The 22,027-nt window shown below is 51.8% G+C and overlaps 1 protein-coding gene across 2 annotated transcripts in view; it reads left to right on the top strand.

Annotated features, from left to right (window-relative positions):
- Window positions 1-22,027, top strand: part of ACVR1 (activin A receptor type 1) — a 59,122-nt gene that overhangs the window by 11,495 nt on the left and 25,600 nt on the right. For both annotated transcript variants that reach the window (XM_032189908.1, XM_032189909.1), the window contains exons 2-4: window positions 14,449-14,522; window positions 20,940-21,206; window positions 21,687-21,904. In XM_032189908.1, coding sequence (XP_032045799.1) covers window positions 14,449-14,522; window positions 20,940-21,206; window positions 21,687-21,904 — 559 coding nt within the window. The remainder of the gene's footprint in view (window positions 1-14,448; window positions 14,523-20,939; window positions 21,207-21,686; window positions 21,905-22,027) is intronic.

The following is a 22,027-nucleotide window of genomic DNA, read 5'->3' as shown; positions in this document are numbered from 1 at the left end:
AACTCCGCTGGATGTAGAAATTTCCAGCATATATTTTGTTTGTTCCTGAAACTGCATACTCTGGCCTGCTTTGGTCGTTCGCATTCACTTGATGTGATTGTCAGCTGAAAAAAACACGGGCTTTGGCGGTGCTTCAGCAGCACAGCAGCTTCCTGCAGCCCGTTCCTCGCGGAGCCCTGCTGCCCTGCGCTCAGCGGGCCTGCCCCCATCGCGCCCACTGCTGAGCAGGAAGGGGAGAGGAGGAAGCACGGCCCGGTGCACCCATCGGTGGGGCCGGGTTTTGGGGTCCTGCATCAGGACGGTGCCACTGGAGGCAGCCGCCACAGCCCCTCTGGCTTGGGGCGAGCACTGCCCCGCGAGCCCCCCCAGCCTGCTGCTGCTGCGGGGAGCCCGGCCCACGCTGCGAGTCCCTGGTCCTCGGCGCGCCGCCTGGTTAGAGAGCAACCAGCAGCCGTGGCTGCTGCTAATTACCCACCGAGAGTTAAATACATGTTGGAAAAACTCGTCTGTGTGTGTTTGGCACGTCTTCCCCCAGAGAAGGCTGGTGCTAGTTGGTACACGCTTGGCTCCTGAGTGTGTCTGCAGCCCGGCTTGCCGTGCTGTCCCTGTATTGATTTCCATGCCCCGCTGACGGTGCGCTCAGCAGAAGCACACCACCAGGCAGCTGTCTCCAGTGTCGCCTGAGTGGGACACGCATGTATGCTGCCGTGGCGCCAGTCCTTTTTCCATTACTTTATCAAGTAACACACAGCAGCAGTATTTCTTTGTTTAATTTCCTTCTCTAGGTCACCGGCATGTCACCTTCCTTTTGTTTAAAGAGCTATGGTAAATTCTTACTCTAAACTTTCGTATCGGTTTTGTTCCTGTTATTTTTCTGATAATCCTGCTTGAGGTTATTTTGAAGTGGAAAAGGTTTTACGCTGTGCTGTCTGCGTGAGGGACTTTTTCTTTCCTCCCAGCAGGGCTGTTCTGGGAGGTACATATGGGAAACTTGGATAAAAGCAGAACCATGTAATGCTCTGGAAACTGATGTGTAGCTTTTTCCAGTTTTAATCTGTCTCCCTTCTTTGTGCGGCAAGCTGAAGTTCCAGATGTTGTTTTGGCTTGGAGATAGTCAATGGAGGGGAAAAAAAAAAAACATTCTTAATGTTAACAGAGTCAGACTGGCTGGTTCTGCACTGACAGGAAAATGGAGAGATAAAAACGCCATTAATGGGGCATGCGCTGCCTAAGTAGCCAATAAAACAATGCTGTCCTCACTGGAAATAAGTCCCAGATTGGCAGTGCTCGGTGCCAACTGGGAGAGGAGACAGCTGCGGAGACTGGACTATTAAAGGGACACTAAACATTAACTTGCTTGGTGGCAGTGGGGTTCGTTAGGGTGTGCGGCTCTTGTTTTTCCCCAGTTAAAAGTTAATTCTCGGTCCCCTTCCTTCTCCCCTGCCAACACGCCTCGGTCCTGCCCGCTCAGCTCCCGCAGGGTGAGGCGCAGGGAGTGCGGGAGGCTGGGGGGAGGCGACCGCAGTAAATCTGGACTTTGCATACGTTTTTGGGGGCGGCTGGGCTCATGGCCCCTGTGGCATCCGCCCTGTTTTGGGGCACCCGTGTGGATTTGGAAGTGCTCTGTGAGGTGTGGGGTGGTTTGGGCCCGCGTGTGCTGGGCTCCTCCGGGGGCACGAAGGTGCCGGGTGCTGGCCGTGCAGCTCCCAGCAGTGGCACCAGCCTCGAGCTGTGCTGAGCAGAGCTGCTGGGACGTTGGCTGGGCACAGGCAGCAGCCGGGAATGCAGCCTCCTGTGCTGGCTACAGCTGGCGCGCGGTGCTCTGCTGGCTCTCCGTGCCCTGGGGGTGAGTACATAAACGTGTGTCCCCCGCCTTCCTGGCTCGCTGCTCCCATCACGCTTATTTTGAAAATGTACGAGCAGTGCGCTTCTTAAATGGCTGCTCCAGTTCTGCTAATTTCTTCCTTAGGAAAATAATAATAAAAAAAAAATCCATTGCTGAGACTAGAGAATAGAAGTTTCTGGCCAGTGGGCAGCTTCCCCTGTCGTCCGCCCCTTCGAGTGTGGTTCGGATGTCCGCCAGCCTTTCTCACCTCGGTGAGCAGCCACCCTAAGGGTGCCGAGGTGACTGCAGCTGCTCAGTCCCATAAAGCTGGAGCTGCTGGTGCGTTCGCTGACTCACCGGAGTTACGGAGGTGTCTGAAGTCATGTCTGTGTTTGCCGCTCGGGATCGGGATGACTCGTCCACGTCACAGCTCGCGTACTTTGCTGAGACAAGGGCTTGTTTTTGTGCGCTGCTGGGTGTGGAGGACCTGCTGTGTGTCGGGTAAGCCGCACAGACGGCTGGTGTGCGTGCGGTCCTAGCCAGCTGGGAGCGTGCGTTAACAGGCTCAGATTGTGACGATTTAACCCATTTTGCCTTGGTTTTGCCCCAGCAGTAGGGGTCAGTGCCTGGAGCCAGTTAGCGGGGTGGCTGTGACTGTGCAAGCGCTGCCTGGTGCCGCAGGAGCTCTGTCCTTGGAAACCCCACAGGAGCGGGGTGCAGGAGGTGCTTCAGAATAGGCAGGCTGTTGCAAACGTTTGCAGGAGATGTGGAAGATGCGGAAAGACTGCCTGGTCTGGGAGGCTCTGCCGTCTACCTCTGTGCGGCTCCGCATTCCTGCGCTCGGCTGCCCGGAGGCAGCGGTGGGGTGTCTCGCTCATGTGGTTCGTGATTCAAGCCAAGCCCAGATGTTTTCGTGCCCGGTCTGGCCTATTTTCTGAGAATAGCTTCAGATCCCTCAGTCCATTTTGTTGTGGTTTCCGTAGCGTCTAGTCCAGCTAAGCTGGGACGGTTCCTGGCATAAGCGCACGCTCGCAGGCAGGCACGGCAGTGGCGCCTCACCTCGCAGCCCTGTTCTGCAGCCCGCAGAGCTCCATGCTGCTGGGAACCCGAGACCTCTCTGCTTTTGCTTTGAGTGGGAGGCCTTGCAGTGTGGAACTGCCTGTTTTATGGCCGGGAGATGGGTGCAAAGTGGGTGGGTTCCCGTGGAGGTAGGTCTGGCCTTGCTGATGACTGGCTTGACCCATCCTCTGCATTTCCACAGACCTAAGGAGATGGAGACCTTCTGGCACTGATTGTTGGACCTCTTCATTGATATTACCAGCTGCGCTGGGGGGCTGACAGAGTAACTATCCAGGCATCCAAAATCTAGTTCATTGTAGCTTCGGAAATGCTCTTCTTCTGGGAGCAGTTTGCTTGGAAGTTTTTCTGTATTCACTCCTGTAACTCATGTACTCATCTCTGAGAACAATGGATTTATGCTGAATTCTTCTTGACACTGGGGGGAAAAAAGTTCTGTGGCCACCCTCTGTATGAAAGATGGTTCTCTCGTACTGGATTCAGAATGGTCTCCTAACCCATCGCGTCCATTTAGTGAGGTGAGCTCTCGACTCCGAGCAGACCTGGGAGCTGCCTCTCTGACACAGAGGGTGAGGGTTCACCCTGACCTGTATTCAGTCCATTACAGCGATCACGGATGGACCCTCTGTGTTGAGATTTTGAGCCCTGGGAATTGCCAGTGGCTGTATGTTACAAGCTCGCTTTGATCGAGAGAGTGCGGCTCGGTTTGTGTGATCACAGATGAGTGACTCCTTGGCGGCCTTTCATTCAGAAATCCAACGCTGCGCTTGCCTCTGAAGAGAAACTCAGCTCCCACTTTACTCCAGGCTTGCAGCTAGAAGTATGTGCAAGGTCAGTCACAGTAATTTAGCTGGTGAATAGTAATTTGATTGATTACTTCTGGCATCTCTTAACAGCAATTAAAATGAAAGTCGGAGTAAATGTATGGAGCAGTTCTCTGAAAATACACAAGTACAGTCAGGTTCGGCAGGGCCGTGTGGGATGCATGAATTTGAAAGCTTACAGCTAAATAGCTGAAAAGGGAAGACATCGCACAAAGCTCTGGTAAGAGGAGTCATAACTGCAGATATTTAGAATAAATTAGTGGTAGGGAGCTGTGACAAGATGCCCGATTAGTAGACTGAGGGTTGGGCACTGCGGCAATGATGGATGTCTGTTGGGACTGTGAAAAGATAACTCCTTTTACCAGGACGGACAGAGATGTTTGCCTGGAAGATCAAGAAGAGTGTGGCTAAAATGGTGATTAGGGAATGTCAGGGGATAGTAGTTTGGAAAGAAGGAGAGGCCTGGTGGAGGGAACAACTCAAGCTCTCTTCACATACAGCTCTGGATGGTGGCTGGGTTCGTGTTTGGAGGCAAGGCTGGCACAGGTGAGACTGGAGAGGAACAGATGGAGACATGGTGGAGGTTGCAGAGCCTTGAGAAACCGTGGGTGAGAAAGGAGGACGGCTTCCAGGGTGCACTGAGGCAGCAGGAGAGCGGAGCAAGGGGAAAGGAGCAAGGTGGAGTCGTGCTGAGCAAAGGGGGAAGCTGGTGTGAAGGTCAGCAGAAAGATCATCCGTAGCCAGGTGAGTGTCACCCCTCGGGGGGGGACAGGGGTCTAATCAGAGAGTTCTAAGATGGGGAGAAGAAGAAAGCTGTTCGCTACGAGTTCCTTCAGCTCATCTTTGAGTGGGTTCCTCGTGAAGCGGTGGTTGGCCCCCGGTGTCACGTTCCTAGATGTACCGATGCTCTGTGTGCCTCCGTGAGGTGTTGTCCTGCTCGTACGATGTCCCTGGAAGCAGAAGAGGGGCTGGGGCAGCAGCTGAGGCGGTCTTTGTGCTGCTGCACGTCCCTGGTACGGCTGTGCTGTGCAGCAGGAGGATGGCCCACCGTGCCCGCGGTGTAATCTGATCTCTGTACTTTGTGCTGAAGAGCAGGAGAAAATGGCTCTGGCCTGTCCAAACAGGCAAGGCCAAATTGTGGAACAATATTGCTAAAACGCCGCGCTGGTGTAATATAATCTCTGAAGAATTCTGCTTTCTCATGTAGCAGGGTGTTTCCTCCGTTCTGGCCTGCTAATTACATTCAGCTTTTTGGACTCCAGAAGTAACAGTTAATGAAAGAAGCTGACGAGACAAAGGGCTGCTCAGCGACACGTGCCAGCGGAGCGGTAGGAACTTCTGTTCCCGGGCTGATTGCTCTAAAAATATTTCCTTAATTTGTATTTGGCTTCCTTTGGCTCGCTGATATCTTGGCGTAGTTAAGCTTTAAAGTGTGTGCAGAGCAGCCACCTGACTCCTCCACGTCCCTTAGCCTGCCCTGCCAGCAGCAGCCCATCGCTCCTGTGGAGCTGCCACGCAGTGCATCGGGGCTCGCTGCCCGCAGCCCTGCCCTGCTCCGAGCGGGGCCGTCCCGCTTGGCCCGGCTGTGGGTGCCCTGCTGTCCTGCTGGGTTTTGTGAGATTGGTGGCTTCGTGCGAGTGAACGGCTCAGTTTGCTGGGTCTTGCTTCAGTTATTCTGCCAGAGCAATTACATGGATTAAAAACCCATATATTTTTCAGCTGAATTGTGCCAAAATACCCTGAGTTTCATTCTGGTTAGGGTGCTTGGGCGAAGGCTCGTAAGGCGAGTGCTGTGCTGACATTGCAGACGATGTGAAAGCAGTGGTGGAGGTTCAGATTTTCAGGCAGGCCGGCTGGGGCTGTTGGTGTCGGAGGAGGTTCCTTACTGGGGGTGAAACACCGAAATAGATAAGGGGTCACCGAGTGACCACAGCGCGCGAGGGCTCCAGTGCATTCCTTGAATTCCCATACTTGGTGTTTGGCTCTTAAATGATCCAGCCTGATAACATCAGAGGCTGAAAATAAAAGGCATTTGCACCTTTTAAAGTCCCTGCATGTGTGAAAGCAGAACTGGCCCGCAGTGAGACACCGCTTAATACATCTGGAGGATTCAGGCTGCATTTTCTTCTGGCGGGGCTTGCCAGCATGAGAGGTGATCATTAAATGCCACTCACGTTACAGAATCAGGCCCTGGCTACTACGCTAAAATAAACCAAAACATGGTAACAGCCCAAGACGAGGATGTGTATTTAAAACTTGGGGGTGGGAGGGAGGAGAACAAACAGATCAGACTGCTGTGACTTTGGGGGGGAAAGGACTTTCCTTGCTGAGTCCAGAGCTGAAGACTTGTTTTCAGAAATGTTTTATGTTGGCTGAGGTGCTCAGAAAGAAACTTTTGATAGGCAATCTGCTAATGTTAGAAGTTACTAAAAAGACTTTAAAAGTCCTGCTCTTACTTTAACAGTTGTTGGTTTTTATCTGTGCTGCAACTTCACCAAGAAACGAGAATGTTGAAATTATAACGTCATTCTCTGGAAAAGTTAAAAACAAAGTGCAGATGAGGGCTGTGTGGGAATATTTGGTGTCACAGCAGTGTACACAGACCATGCCACAGCCTTGGACTTCTCTAGGGCCAGGGACTTGACACAAGTGCAGTGTTTTAATGCCTGGTTTCAGTCCAGCGTGGTGATGAAGCATTTGACCGTATGGTAAAGCTGCAGTGCAGAGATACTTTTGCTATACCCTATCATGCTGATGTTCTGAAACTCCCAAAGTTGATCAGGGTTCTTCAGGTTTTTGAGAGCAAAATGTCATTTAAAGGGAGCCCATTTAGCACAGAACCATAGAATGGCTCGGGTTGGAAGGGACCTCAAAGATGACGGAGTTGCACTGATCAGGTTGCTCAGGGCCTCATCCAACCTGGCCATGAACACCTCCGGGGATGGGGCATGCACAGCCTCTCTGGGCAGCCTGTGCCAGTGCCTCACCACCCATACAGTGGAGAATTTCCTCCTAACCTTTAATCTAAGTCTCACCTTTTAGTTTAAAACCATTCCCCCTTGTGTCGTTATCTGACTGAGCAGAAAGCTGCTCTCCATCTTTGTTGTAAGTCCCCTTTTGCAGTGAAGTCACCCCAGAGCCTTCTCACCTGTATGCTGAACAGCCCCAGCTCTCTCAGCCTGTATTTGTAGGAGAGGAGCTCCAGCCCTCTCAGCATCTCTGTGGCCTCTGGCCCCGCTCTCACAGCCCCTTCTGGTGCTGTGTCCCCGGCACGATCCCCTCCCTTCCTCCCTCCCCTGCTGCCCACCCCTCTGGAGATGCAGCTGAGGACTCGGTTGGTGCCTGGGCTGTGAGCACACGCTGCTGGCTCCTGTCGAGCTTCTTGTCCCCCAGCGCCTTCCCTGCGGGGCTGCTCTCGGAGTTCTGGGCTGTGCTCAGGGCTGGGATTGCCCTGGCCCATGTGCAGCACCCTGAAGTTGGACCTGAACCTCATCAGGTTCATGTGGGCCCCTTCTCCAGCCTGTCGTGGCCCCCCTGGGCGGCTGTTTGTCCCTCCTCAGGTGTTTGCACCTTCCCGGGCTGGGGCCTGGCGGCAGGGCTTTGGTCAGGAGGCAGCTGGGGGGTGAAGGGAAAGTGAAAGTGAACAGGCACGGAGCTTGGGTTCAGCCTAAGAGCAGCACAAAACAAACAGCCTTGGAGTGATGTTGTGAGAGTCCCTTTATTTGGCAGATCGTTATCTTTGGGCAAAGTCTGTCTGTCTTGGAGAGCTGGGGAGCCATCACCGAGAGCTCCCTTCGGTCTCCGTCTCTCGTGGGGACCCGAGAAGCGTTTATCACAGTGACTCCAAACCAGCCCGTGGCTCTGCGATGGAGCTGTCTGCTCCCACCTTGTGCTGGGGTAGGGGGCAGGTCCCTGGCCACGAGCTGTGCTGGGGGAGCACTGCAGTGAGCAGGGCTCGTGGGCAGCTGGCCCCGCGGCCTTGCAGTCCGGAGGGCAGGGCAGGAGTGCGGTCGGTGGCGGCGGCGAGCTGAGGACAGGGCTGCAGGGCTGGCCTTGGCTCCCCTGCCTTACGCTGGTCCCAGCCGGCTGTGAAACCGTGCCCGGCTCCAACCTGACCTTGATCTGGTGTTGAAGTGCCTGCCCCTTCCATGCAGGTATGAGTTAAGCTTGGTGTTTCTGCCCATACCTCTCGTTTCTGCCGCCCGTCAAGGCAAACACACCTGGAACGGGCTGCAAGCAGTGTTTGGGAGTGCGTCTGAAATGCCCGTGAGCTGCGAAAGTGCATTTCTCCCGAACTCCTTTGTCACATGCTGCACGGATAAAATCTCCATTACAAAGCATTGCCTGCTGGGTGCAAGCAGCCCAAGACTCCAAGAGGTTGACTTCGAATAAGCTTAAAGCAAGTAGCTGTCAGTGTGCATTTTTTCAAGGATATGGAAGCAGTTTGTACATACAGCTTCTGATCACTCCTCAGCTGAAAATATTTGTTTGGATCTTGTGCACAGCTGTTGTGGATAAATCCAGGGTTTGTGTTCGGGGTGGAGAGAGTTTATAACGTCCCTCAAAGTTGTGTGCTGAGGTCTGACAGCAGATACTGGCTGAGAAAGAACGGTGCTGGTGGGAGAAGCGCTGTGTGGTAGCAAGATCTGAAGGGGGGTGTCTTTCTTGCCTCTTGTGCCCAATGCCAATTAAGCTGCCAGATGTTAATGGAAATGGTTCAAGTTGTGTGGGCATTTGGAATGGCCTCACCACAGTGAGCGGTGCCCAAGGTTGTCTGTACTTCTCAATTGTTTAACAGTGAAAACGTCTGTGAAAATTTGCACCACACACTACAGAGTAGCCTTTGTCGTGGCGCTTGCAGAGGGCAGTGCTCCCCTCTGGCAGCAGCCGTGTTCCACATCATGCCTGTGCAGCAATAAAACGCCTGTAGTACAATCAAACATCTTTGTCTAATGCTCAGGGTGCTTAGGGGGCTTTTGAAATACGTGAGAAGCAACAATACCAGGTGTATCTGACGTGCGTGGTCAGTACCTGCCCCATGCCTCAGACATGGAGGCTTGGCTGTGGGGCAGCGTTCATCCCGAGAGCTTACTGCCCGGCGGGGCAGCGGGCGATGGGTAGGACACGCGTCTGACTTCAGAGGCAGCAGCGATACACGCCGGGACCCTCAGAGCGGTGCAGTACCTGTGGCTGTGATGGCCTGAGTAAGCCTTCCCTGCCGGGCTGCCCCCGGTGCCCACAGCAGGGCTCCTGCCTGAACAGCAGGCCTCTGCTCCCCGGTGCCTCCCACGGCCCCCACGCAGGGCTGTGATCCCAGCTGCTCCCCAGCAGACCCGTGTGGGGACCTGGCCTGGGGCTTGGGCTCTCTGTGCCCCTAGGGCTGCCCTGCTCGTTCCTGGGCACAGGCTGGCTGTGCCTTCCCCTGCCGCTGGAGCAGTGGGTGTTGGCGTGACCCACCTCCATCAGCCGCTCACCGTGCTGCTGGTGCTGCTCCTGCTTTGTGCTCTTCCCATCCTCTTTCCAAGTGGCAGTGAAAGCTTCCGTGCTTTTAGCCCTCTTTTGCCTAGGTAAGATGTTTTTTCCTCTGAGATAATTTTTTTTTTTTCCCCCAGACGCTGTGACATGTGTTGTCCCAGCACGGGACAAGAAGTTAGCAACAGTTTCTGTAATGGGAATGTCAGCTGAAGGCAGTGGGTGACAGCACAGGCAACAAATGCGTTCTTAGTGCTTATGCCAGCAGGGAGACTGGGCAGGATTTTATTTCTGTAAGTTACTCTCATCTGTGGTTGCATCTTTCTTTTTAAAGGAAGGGAGTGGCTGCGCATGGGGATATCCAGAGCTATACCTTGCTAAGAAGGAACTTGTGCTTTTCACTGATGTTTCACACTGTACGGGCTGTTTGCCTCCTGGGGATTTTATTTGCATTCAGCAGTGTCAGGGCTCGGCTTTGCATAGGTCGGGACAGGGGAGCCAGCACCGTGTGTGCCTCACGGCCTGCAGCCTGAGCCCGTTTGAAGCACCTGGCCTCGGAGGTGGCAGGGCAGTCCTTTGTGAAGTCCCTTGAGCTGAAGCGTACCGATGTGTGCCCACTTGCAGGTGGGTGCCAGCTGCAGTTTGGGGCTGGATTTTCATCTTGCTGGATTTTGGCAAAGCAAGAGCACCCAAGCCTGCCAGTCCCTGACACTAGGAGCGCCTTTATGTGCTGCTCTGAGGCAGCTTGCTCGTTCTGTGGGCTTCAACTCCAACAACCAGACGTGAATTATTGCTTTTCAGCGCACATCTTTCCTTCTGAAGGCACGGCTGTTGATGAACTTAGCTTGTGTGTGGCTACTGTGGATGGTAGAATTACAACCCAGCGCTGTGGATGTTTTCTTTTGATAGAAATCTGGCGAGGTACATGCAAAATATGTACAGCCCTTGGGCTCTTGGCCGGCTGCCACCAGGACTGTCAGTGATAGTGTGGGTGCTTCTGATCTCATCAGAGGAGTCTGAACTGCTCTAATCGTTTGTGTTCCCATGTCTGTGTCATATGAAGATGAAATGCAATCTGAAATTTCTTCTCTAATTGGACTTGCTCTCTCGTCTGGCGCGTTCCTCGCTCTATCGGGGCGGTGGTGTCAGCGGCCAAACACAGTCTCCAGCGGCCCGTGGTGGTGCCTCGTGCCCCAGCTCCTGAGCTGGGCCACGGGGCAGTGTCTGGGGAGGAGACAATTGATTCTCTTCAGAAGGAAAGAGGAAGGGGTATGTATTTGCTGCGGAACTGGAAAAGGCACGGGGAGTGGGGTTTTCAGAACAGATCCTTTAAAATTTTGGGTCTTGATGAACAGAAACCAAGAATTCTGTCAGCTCTTGAACCTACAAGAATTAGTTGTGCATCTGAACGTTAAACTGGGTAGCCTTAACGGCATGTTCTCTGATGTATTCCTGCTTATTTATGCTCCTGAAAAGTCCACTTGATCTTTTCTTAGGAATCCAGGGCTGGCTTTCTAGCCATACCTGCCTGCTCTGCGGCTCGGCTCGCGCTGTGTGCAGTTCTGCAGGTGTGTGGGGATCTGTGAGCTGCTGCCTTAAAAGCGGATCTCTACTGTGACCTGTAGCAAGTTGCAGACTTCCTAATTGCACGATTTTCTAGGGGAAAATGTTGTTTTTTTTTTTCTTCACTGTACATAAACAGGAATTTCCAGACTCCAGTGTCCAGCTCTGCCATACGGCTTCTGAGATCGGGTGGTAGGAAGCGTGGCCCGGGGTGCAGGGATCACAGGTGCTCATGTTTTCGATGCCATCTAGTGGTTCCTGCAGCTGTGGGAACTCGGCGTAGGGCATGCCAAAGGGCTGCAGACAAATACAGCAAGGTTGGTACGTCTAGAGAGGAAAATAAATGCTGTGAGTATTCGCTGGTTGCTTCCTAGTTCCTCGTTCTTTGGATCAAATCCCACTCCTCCCTTGAGAAGTTCTCGTGGACTCGTCACCACCTGGTGTTTGAATCAGTGCTGGCGTTGCTATGGAGATTTATTAAAGAATGTGGTGTTCTTTATGTTCAAATTTATTTTCTGTCTCTAAACAAATAGTAAGTGGAAGAGACACGCTTGCTGGTGTTACTTGAGACAGATTTTTGTTCTTATGTGCGTTGAGTGCTTCAAAAACAAGCCTTTTGTTCAGGCCGTGGAGGCAGAGCCTGCAGCTCTCCCCCTGTGCTTGCGGCAGGGACAAGCTGACGGCGCCGGGCGCTGCGTGCGGCCCGTGGGGCTGCCGAGGGAGCAGCGGGCGGCAGCCCCAGGTCCCCGTCCCCATGCCCACGGCTCCTCAGGCTTATTTGTAAGGGCTGCACAGGCGCAGCGTGGCAGTGAGGGGCCTGCAGGCCTTCGGCTGTGCCGGGCGGCTCGGCAGGCCTCCGCGGGTGCAGGGTCGGGCCGAGGCTCCTCCGGCTGAGTCACAGCCGCGTGTGCTGGCGGTGTGCACTTGTTGCGCAGGAGCGCTGGTGTCCTCCTGGCTATGCCCCTCTGTGCAGTCATCCGCGGGCTCTGCTGCACGGCAGCCTTTCGCAGTGCTTCGGACAAGGGATCAGGGACGACTGCTGTCGTCGTGGCTTTGTGGCCTGTTGCCATATTTAAGCTATTTGCCAAGGACTGCTTTAAAGTTGTCAGGCTTGCTGCTGAGCTGCTGGCTGCTACGGCCCACGCTGGCTTTGTCCTGGTGCACAGATGCGGGCAGGGGGTGCCGGGGGGCGCGGGGCTGGCTGCGGCACCGTGCTGGTGCTGCTGCTGCTCACCTGCTGAGATGCGGAGCAGTCACTGCGGGTGGGGGGCGGCTGCCTCGCGGGGGTGCAGCATGGGTTTCCCTCCTCCTCCTCCCCCTGGGAAATAAAAGGCCAGGGATTGCGTATGTTTTTGTCTTTTTTTTTGGTCAATCATTTTTGATACAAACTGTTTGAAAAGAAAACAAATACTTGCGAATTTTTCCTGGTCTCGGTGCAGGCTGCTTCCTGTGCTTTCAGTCCCTTCTCTGCAGCCTGCCTCCAGCTCACTTCTGTGTTTAATCTCGTTTCCCAGCAGAGCTCAGCTGAGTCCCTCGCTGTCTCCTCTGCGCCCTGTTCCTGGCGGGCTCCAGGCTGACGTGGCTGGGTGCTGGAGGGCCCGCGGGCGCCGATGGCTGCGGGAGAGGGGCAGTGGGCGAAGCTGCAGCATGGGTCTCGTGGCAGACACAGCGCTGGGGGCAGTGTGAGGGTGCCCCGCCGTGAGGGAACAGAGTGCTGCTTGTCCTGAGCCAGGCGCTGGATGCAGCCACGAGCTGCAGACCTGCAGGACACCAGGGAGCTGCTCGGTGCTGGTGGCAGAGCAGCGTGCTGCTGCTGCTCTTACCCTGCTTTCTCAGCTCCTTTGTCTCCGGTGCTGCCTCTGCCTCACGTCCTGCTGCCAGGCCCCCTCCTGCGGGGCCCTGTGGGGCGGCATTGGTGGAATCAAAGCGTCCTGCCTCTGCTGTCTGAGCCATCGGCGTGTTGAAAGAAAGAGGGCACGTCTCCCCAGCCACCTCTGCCTGGGCTTGCAGCAAGTCCTCTGGGTGCAGTGCTGAGGAAACTGCTTATGCGAGGTGTGCGGGGGGCCTGACGTTGCTGCTGCCCTGTGCTGAGCTGATGCAGGGCGCCAAGCACCTAGCTGCTGGCTGGGGCAGCTCCCTTCCTTCCAACCCCTTGCCGCTCCTGTGCTCAGCGATCACGCTGCACAGGACTTTATTTTACTCAGCGGGACTGCTGAAGGCCAGTACCATGCAGTGATGTGTATTCAGAGCGCGCTGGCCACGCATCAGGAGCGAGGAAGGCGGTGTTACCTGGGGAGTGGGTGCTACAGGTGAGAGTTTAAATTCACCAGAGGTGAAGCGGTGAGCGTTGCTTGATCCTTCTGTTGTGCAGAGAACCTCCGTAAGGACTAAAGCTCCGTGCACTCAGGTTCATAAATTCTTGACAGCCTTAACTGATGATGAAGCAATTACCGAAATCTTTCCCTTATTCCACAAAACAAATCCATGTCAGGAAATAAAAACAGGAGTAAATGGCCTGGCTCTAGTCACCAAGCACTTAGGCAACCTGCTAATGATTTGAAAAGGCAACAACAGAAGATAGCTGAGAGAAAAATGGCAAATCAATTTGTTTCTTCAATTTTCATCTGCTTAATTAGAACTAATCTGAGTAACCGAACGTAAATGGTGTTTGTAAGAGGAGCAGCAGTGACTCGGAGCCTTGCTCACTGCTGGGAGCGCGGTGCTGCCCGCTGCGGTGGCAGGCCTGCCGCACGCCGGAGCGCGGGGCTGGAGGGACTGGAGTTGTCGGCTCTGCTTGGTGGATTCAGCCCCAACAAAGGCTGATTGTAGCTAATCTCTGTGCCTTTGCAGTGGGGATCGTTTCAGTGGAGAACTTAAGAGACAGAAGAGTTTCCTTTCAGTAGCTTGTTAAGTAATTCGTACTTCAAAGTGAAAAGAGGAGCTTTCATTTTCTTGTAAAGACCAAGTATCCTGGAAAAGATTTGAAGTATGCGAGAGAATCCACTCCTTTATTTGCTTTTTTAGATGGAGCATGTGCCTTTGCTGGTATGCTGGAAACACTCTGAGTTTTCAGAAAGGAGGTAGTTACTGATCCTCAATAGCAGAGAAATGAAGTTGGGCCATTGAGGGGAGAGCCCTTGGAAAAGAGGCACAAAACTGGACGCTTCCAAGAGTGGTCTCTCCCTTACAGACAGCTTGCTTTTTCTTGCCATCTAGCACTGGTTTCTGCTGGTTAAAGAAAGTTATTCAGAGCCGTCTGGCTCAGATCTTTTCTGTTTTCTCTCAAAGCCCAAACAATACAGTTTTACAGGACTTCCTTTTAAGTTCACGGTAATTTAACTCTTATTTAACCTGGTTGGAAGAGCCTGTCTTCTACTGTACGTGCCTGCTTGGCTCTTAAGGGTTCACGCCTTTGTTAGCATACCTCTAAATATGCACCGTAGCTGCAAATTATATTTGACTCTTAAAAAACAAAACAAAAAAACAATCACATTTAAGAAATTGCAGTAAATTACAAGGTTTGTAGATGAAGGAAATAACTCGTTTAGGAAACAGGAGCAAGCTTGGTTGTTCTGAGTGCTGTATAAGGAATTGATGAGACATTGAGAAACGCTGACCTTGGGGTGGGTACATCCTGAGACGACGGTGAAAGTGTGCACAGCTCTCAAGTCTCTTCTCTTTCCCCAGGCCTGCGATGATAGATGGAGTTATGATCCTTCCCGTGCTGCTGCTGCTGGCGCTTCCCCCCCGCAGCGTGCAAGGTGAGTGCCGTGGCGGCGGTGCAGCAGCTGCTGCTGCTGGAGCTGTGTTTGCTTCTGCATTTGGGGTTGCTTCAGAGGATATTTGTTGCCTGGTTACGTATAAAGTCTGTAGTATGTACGGCTGCCACAGGTCTTAGCAGGGCCTGGGGAGTGGAAGGGGGAACTTGAATGGCAAACTTGCTGTGTGTACAGAGCAGCCCTTTGCAGCGTGCGGGCCCAGGCGCACTTGCATTCTTAAAGCTGGGTTGTTAAAGCTCGAGGAAGATTCTCATGTTTGGAGCGTTTAGTAATGTATTTGATAACTTTTCTGTGACAGCTTTTGTGAAGTCTTTGGAAATGCAGAGGGGCTGGTTATGCGTTGGTATTCAGCTGTGTGCTTGGGAAGGCTTTAAGACATGCTGTGCGTTTGAGATTTCCTTCAGCAACACGGGAGAAGGGTATTCCTGCTGCCATGGAGAGGTGGTGGTGGTTCATCCCAAGGTCTTCTGGAAGTTGTGTGAGATGGCTGCTTCCAAACAGCCTTTTTTCAATATTGAGCAAACATTTTCTGCAGATGGTTCTTTCTCGGTTGTAAATGCATTTCAAGTGGCTTGTGACGTGAGTCTAGTGTTTGTGGTGTATTGATCACAGCATTGCAGAATGCTTTGGGATGGAAAATGCATTAAAGTCCATCTGAACCCACCCCCTGCCATGGGCAGGGACACCTTCCCACACTGGGTTGCTCAAAGCCCCAGCCTGGCCCGGAAGTGTTTATTTACAGGGATGGGGCAAACGGTGTTCTTCTTTATTTACCTTGTCAAACCTCTTTCTGAAATACTCTGCTGAAATGTTTGCTTTCAAATGCTGATGCAAAGAACAGAAGGCAGAGCATATTAAGTGGAATTGTTAGAAGGGATGGTGAAAGGTGAAAATAGGCATGCAGAGGTTTGGTGTTTGGTTTCAGTTATGCCTATGAAGACAATTTAAACAGAGAGGAACACTGGACAGGTGTTAGTGGAAAACAAATCAAACTGCTAATTTTGGAATTCCTGGTGAACTTCACTTGTATAGCGTGCATAACCACACGCTTGCACTGCCTGTGTAGTGCAACCTATAGGACAAAAAAAGCAAACCACCTTCCAAAGCTACCCTACAGGTGTTAAAATCTTTGTTGTTTGATCTGACATCTGTCTTTAAAAAACAAAAGGAAGTAGGTTTTAGAGCTGAAAACTGTCCTGTTGTGTTGAAAAGATGCAAGCAGGTGATCAGCAAGAGAAGAGTTACTAAATCCAAGCCGAGACATTCCTTCGCTGTTCCTTCTTTCCTGGCAATGCCTGTGATCCTAAAACCGGAGGTGTGGGATTGTGCCTACGCTGGGAGCAGAGGCAGAGCTGGGCCAGATGTGCTGCTGGACGGGGCTGTGGAAAGTGTAGGGCGGGGGCAGGAGATGTGCAGGGAGGAGGTGTGCGGGTGCTGTCATCCCATGGCCAGCTGGATGGATGTCTGTGGGGCATGGCCCGTGCCGTGGTGTGAGGCTGCAGTGCTGAGGGGCCCTGCTGCAGGAACCGTGGGCCTGGGCCTGTGCTTCTCCGTGGTGTGACGGTCTTCTTTTCCTTTCCCTTGCTTTATTCCTTCCCTTTTCCCCCCCCCATACTTCCCGTGGTGAATTTTCTCTGAGCAATTACTCGCCTGGTGCATTTCATTAATGTTGCTGCTCCCCTCTTTGTGTGTGCTGGCAGGAATGCCGTTTGATTTCCTTCGGAAGCAGTCTGCTACTGCCAGGCTGGTTGTACAGCAGCATCTGGGGAGGCAGAAATACCTAGGGAACCCCTCGGCAAACTTTCATTGATGCTTTTTCATCTAGGTTTTGCCGGGTTGGTGAGGAAGGCTCGTCACAGCAGTGCAGGAGCACACTGCTCTGTTTGTTAAAGGCCTTTCAGTGCCGCTTGGTGTTTGAGCCCCGGAGCACAGCCTGGCTGTGGTGTTCTGCAGCGGGAGGGGGATGGACGGACGTGGATCCTCTGCTGCCCGCTCCCAGGCGTGGTGCACCAGGCACCGTGTGCTTTCCTGAAATTGGTTAGAGATGGCTATTTTGGTGCAGAACAGTTCCTTTGTCTTCCCTTTATTATATGCTCCAAATAATTAAGTTTCAAAGCCTCCTCATTGTTTTTCTTAATCTGTTCTTTCACAGTTCCGTTCTTTTCACTAGAGTTGGGCTTGACTGTTGTTTTACCCTTTTTCCATGAGCAAAAACGTCTGGGCATATCTTCAGGCAGCAGTTGGATGCTGATGCTCGACTATTCCTGCATTGCTAGCAGGCTTCAGACGGTGGAAATAAATATGATTTTTTTTTTTTTTTAAAGGCAAAACTGGGTAGAATTCCAAGTGCAGAAATGTCTTTTCCCTACTTGATTGTCCAGACAATAATTTGAAAATAAAATTTTATTGTGTCTCTAACTTCTTTGTCACTTGGTTAGCCCTGTAAAGTAGGGAAATAAGCTTTTTTTCATTTCCCAGCAAACTAAGCCACTACTAGAGCACAGTACTTGCTATATAATGTAATGCCTATACTTAATGTCATACACAGGGAAGCATAAAGGCAAGTTAACCATCAAAAAACAACTTGTCTAATGTACAGCTGAATGGACTCCAGTGATTTTGATTTTTCCATGTCTGCTTTCCTTCATCTGCAATTCATTAAGGGATGAAGCCCTAGCAGATCCCACCTCTACCCCTAATCCTAGTCATTTAAAAAGGAAAATAATACAGCTGCTTTTAGACACTTTGACCTTTGAGTATGAAGCCTCTTTCACCCTCCTAGAGCTGTCAGCAGCTCCGCAACTTGGCGTAGGGTTTGTAACCTTCGTGCTTTGCTTGGAAGCCATCGCCTTTGGAAGGAGCGATCCCCAGTGCCTGAGATGCACGATGCAAATGCCCGGGGTCCTTCTCGTAAGGGTGCATGGCCATTCAGTCAGGTCTCAGCTGGCCTGGCTGCCTCACAGTCACATACCTCCCTCAGTTCTTGGCCGCCTGGCTTTATTTTCCAGCCACATATAGGAGTGTGTGCAGGTTATCCCTCCAAACGCTCGCCTGACTGCTCTCTCTAAATGTTGATGCACGTACTGCTGTTGCACCAGGTCTGTCTGCAGGCTGAGATTTTGCAAGGATATGCAATGGTGCTGTGCTGCTGGAAGGAAATGATTTGGTACAGTTAAAGCCCTTCTTCAATATGTAACATTGAGGCTGTCTTCAGAAAGAAAAATGACTCTTAACTATGGTGTGCATGTTTTGACTTTTTGTATGGTTTTTATTAGCTCATTATTTGCTGACCATCTCACAGAGCTAACGTAGCGTTTATTTCAAATTACAGTTAACTGAAATCAGAAAAACTTTAAGGAACTGTTGCTTCAGTAAGAAGAGGTGGCCTAGTGCCTATTGACCTCCCTGGGTGGTTAGAACACAAAGCATCCTTCTACATGTGAAGAGATCAGCTCAAAATCAGCCTGTGTTACTAGAAACATTTTATAGTGTGTTTCTCTTCAGAGAGTAGAACTTGATGTTCAGTTACCGACATGTTTACAGTCCAGGAGTTGGATACAACATAGGAAATAAAGCTGCCCAGATTAGTAACTGTTCTTGTGCAACAAAACTCACCTAGAAGTAACCACCCCTCATCTTTGTTTCCTTCCATATGTACATTTCCATGGTTAACCCAGTCCTCAAAATCTCCTGATTTGGTGTTGTGTGGGTTCGGACTGGACAGGCTGGGCTGTGCCTGCACATGAGCACGGTGCAGCATGGCACGTTCTGTGCAGTCACGGAAAGGACCCCTTTAAAGAGGGCTAAACATCGTAATCAGTGAATTGGAATTGCCAATGTGGAGTGCCTTGTGGTGCTTAAATACCTAGATCAGAGTCAGCACTCTAACTGTTGACTTTTGCAAAGTGAGTAAGCAAACAGAATAGAGGAACTTCAGCTGCAGCCCTTCCACAGCGATGAGCTGGGTGTGAAACTTACTCCAATACGAAGCTCTGCGTGCAGCTCATGTCAATCTGCGTGGCAAGTCAGATTTCTAGGTGTGTGCAATAGACATGGACCGACAGCGCAGCAATGCGACTGCGTTCCCAAACAGACAGACACACAGCATGCGATCAGGTAGTGGAGGTGTGTCTGGGCTTGGCTCCCTGCCCGTGTGTGCTGCCTGCTGCTCGCTGCCCTGACAGCCGCCGTGCCGGAGCTGCTGTGCAGCAGGAGTGCTCCGATCACCGGGTGCCCGTGGGGCTGGAGGTTTCAGCCATCGCCTGCCTTGCGGCTGGCCCGTGGCGTTTGCTGGTTGTACCTGTCCCACGGAGCTGCCAGCACGGCTAGGAGAGCTGCGGGGAGGCAGCATCCAGCACAACTGCCTGTGCTGTGGGTTACTGTCCGCCAGCAGAGCTGGGCTTCGCAAGCGCGGCTGCGTTCACTGCGTGGAAATACTGCTGGAACAAGCAATGTGCTGGAGTTGGCTCTGTGCACACTGAGGGTGTCTGTGCAGCAGGGTGTGTGGCTGGGAAGCGTGCTCGGAGGCAGTGCCTGTCTGAGGGATGGCGGGCTGCTCTGCGTGGGCAGGCGAGCTGGATGGTGTGGCTGCTGCTTGGCACATTTTGGGGTCCCAGAATGGCTCCAAAGGGCAGCGTGTGAGGGGAGGCAGCTTTCTGCCAGAGCTCTTCCTCTGCTTTCTATGAGTTTCCTTCAGTCTTGAGGCATCTTTGCAGCAGGAGCCGGCTGTGAACCAGGTGGGTGCTGCGAGCAGAGGGGGACATGGGGTGAGGGTGCGCTGCGGGGCCGCTGCCTCGGCCTGCGGGCTGGGGACATGGAGGTGTCCTGCTCACTGGGAGGCGCTGAAACCATCGCTACAGAGGGCCAGATGGAGATCCTTACAGATCAGCAGATCCTGGCCGTGCCCCTGGAGAAAATCCCTCAGGCCTCTGGCTGTGAACGCCGTGGGTGATTCCAGCCGGATGAGCTGCGATTAAGGGCTGGGGCTTTGCACCACCGGCTGTGTCGCTGCTGGGGCGGGGAAGGGACAGGACATGGATTGTGGCAATCTGCCAGACGCCTTTTTTTTTTTTTTTTTTTTTTTTTAAAGTCCCACAAAATTAGCAAGTTATTAGTCAGGACGTTTAAGTCTGGGGTTTTGTGTACCAGTACTTGAGATCAACGTGACAGGTGCTGCCTGATTCCAGAACACGTTCCCCCATTTCGCTTTTGTTAGTGGCTCCAAAATAGCAAATTGCATCTGTGTACTTGTGCGTTGTGGGAGGAGGGCAGGAAAATAAACGGAGTTACGTTCCCGGTGGGCAGGCTCTAATGATGGGTTTGAAAAAGTCACACACGTGGTGGTACGGTGCTGCTATTTCAGGAGCACCCACCGGGTTGTGGTTGGAAACTGTGATAGACCTGAGGAAGGTGAGTTAGGCTGCTGTGTGTGCACAGGGGGTGTGTGGTGCAGCAGCCCTGTGCCTGTATGGGCATCAGCATTTTCTGGGGTGCTGGAGAGCTGTCAGGGCTTTTCGCTCACTAGCGGAGAGGCGTGCTGTGCTCTCCTTTAGTCAAACACCGAGGTGACCGGGTGTTTTGGGCAGTGTTAAAGCCACGTGCTGTTCCTGAGAGCAGCCGTGTGTGCAGCCCTGCCCAGGGGCACTGCTTTTTCTTTTTACAGCTGGGGGTCTCTGGACATTTTGCTGATGATACATGGAGGAAAAGTCTCCAACTTTATACTACTATTTTCTTGAAAGCTCTTCCACTTTTGTAGCATTTAGAGTTGGAAGGGTTGCATTGTGCTTGCTGATAGTTTGTACTGCTTTTGTTTGCTTTTTATGGCCATGGTTACTCAGGTTTGCAAGCTGCTTCTCAAAGGCTTGTCTTCTTGGGGAAGTTGTTCCAAATTTACCGTTCAGGCGAGCTAATTAAGCCCACCAAGCCCTGTGTCGCCGTGTCTACTGGGAATTTAAATGGCCTTAATTTGGTTTAGTTACTCATTTCCAGAACACTTGAGAAAAAACATTTTCATATCGAAATACAATGTGGTTTGGCAAATCTGCTTTAAATTTGCGCTGTTAGTTTTTCTCCCTGTGGATGACCCTCCTGTACTGGCTACCCCAAGTCATGCCCACATGTGTGAGGCAACGTTAAATGTCACTGAACTCTGGAAATGTGAATGCTTGGAGTGGGACAGATAAGACTGGTATTTCTTTGATGGTGCAAGCTCATACTTTTGTCCTGCTGAAACCGATAAATCAGTATCGTTAGCTCCTACTTGGCGGTTCTTCAGCACTAATTGGAAGTGATATTTCTTCCCTTAAACAGAAGATTTTATTGTCAGATGACTGCTATCGCTAAATATGTGAAACTAAAAGAGTGTGATGGTGTTTCTTTCTCAACTCTCCCTTTTTACAGACGATGAGCTGAAGCTGAATATGGTCCACTACGAGTGCGTGTGTGAGGGCATGTCCTGTGGGAACGGAGATCGTTGCCAAGGCCAGCAATGTTTTGCTTCTCTAAGCATTAATGACGGTGCTAAGGTTTACCAGAAAGGCTGCTTCCAAGTCTACGAACAAGGGAAAATGACGTGCAAAACACCACCATCTCCCGACCAAGCTGTTGAGTGCTGCCAAGGATACCTGTGCAATATGAATATCACTGCACAGTTGCCTTCTTCTAAAGGTGAGAGGTTGATTTATGTAATGAATTTTGAGAAAGAAAAGTGGTTCAACTTTGATCTGATGTAATGGGAGTGAGATGGCTTCTGTGCTAGTGAAAATCAGGCTTTAAACTGCACAGTGAGTCTCTTCCTACTTTTGTTCTCCATCTTGGAGCCTGCTGGCAGACATCTGATGTCCGTAGGTTGAGTGCTGAGTGAATGGTGGGTTGGAGTGCGGGGCTGAGCTGCAGCCTGTGAGCGGGCTGTGGTCGCCAATTCCCTTTCATGTGTGGGATTTGGTCTGAAGGGGCCGGGGTATTTCTGGCAGTTGTGTGAGGAGTCACTGCAGTAGAACTACAGAACAGAACTTTGGCTGTGTTAGGACCAACCTCTCTTCCAGTCTGGGCAGTTACCAAGTTAAATGTTTTCAGTACTCCTGGTTGTAAAAAGACATTCTCTGGGAATTCTCAAACTTTTTTTTTGTTTGTTCTTTCCTTTCCAAGGGCAAACACTTCAAGGAGAAGCTGCAGGTTACAGCATGGAAACACTAATTATTGTTATACTGGCTCCTGTGATAGTGCTGATATTTTTTTCTGCGGTAGCTGTGCTGATCATCCGGAGAATACAGAAAAGCCATATGGAGAGGCTAAATTCTAGAGATGCAGAGTATGGCACAATTGAGGGACTCATTGCATCAAACGTTGGGGACAGTACATTGGCAGTAAGTAATCTTTATGCATGGTAAAAATATGACCTCTCTTTGCTTTACTCGCTTCCAAACCCCCTCGTCTATCCCCTCATGGGTAGATGAGAAATTCTCTCCTCTTCATTTTTCTCAGAGAAA

The sequence above is a fragment of the Aythya fuligula genome, chromosome 6 (genome assembly GCF_009819795.1).
Source record: "Aythya fuligula isolate bAytFul2 chromosome 6, bAytFul2.pri, whole genome shotgun sequence".
Taxonomy (NCBI): Eukaryota; Metazoa; Chordata; class Aves; order Anseriformes; family Anatidae; genus Aythya; species Aythya fuligula.
The sequence above is the reverse complement of the archived record's forward strand: the minus strand, read 5'-3'. Positions and strand labels throughout refer to the sequence as shown.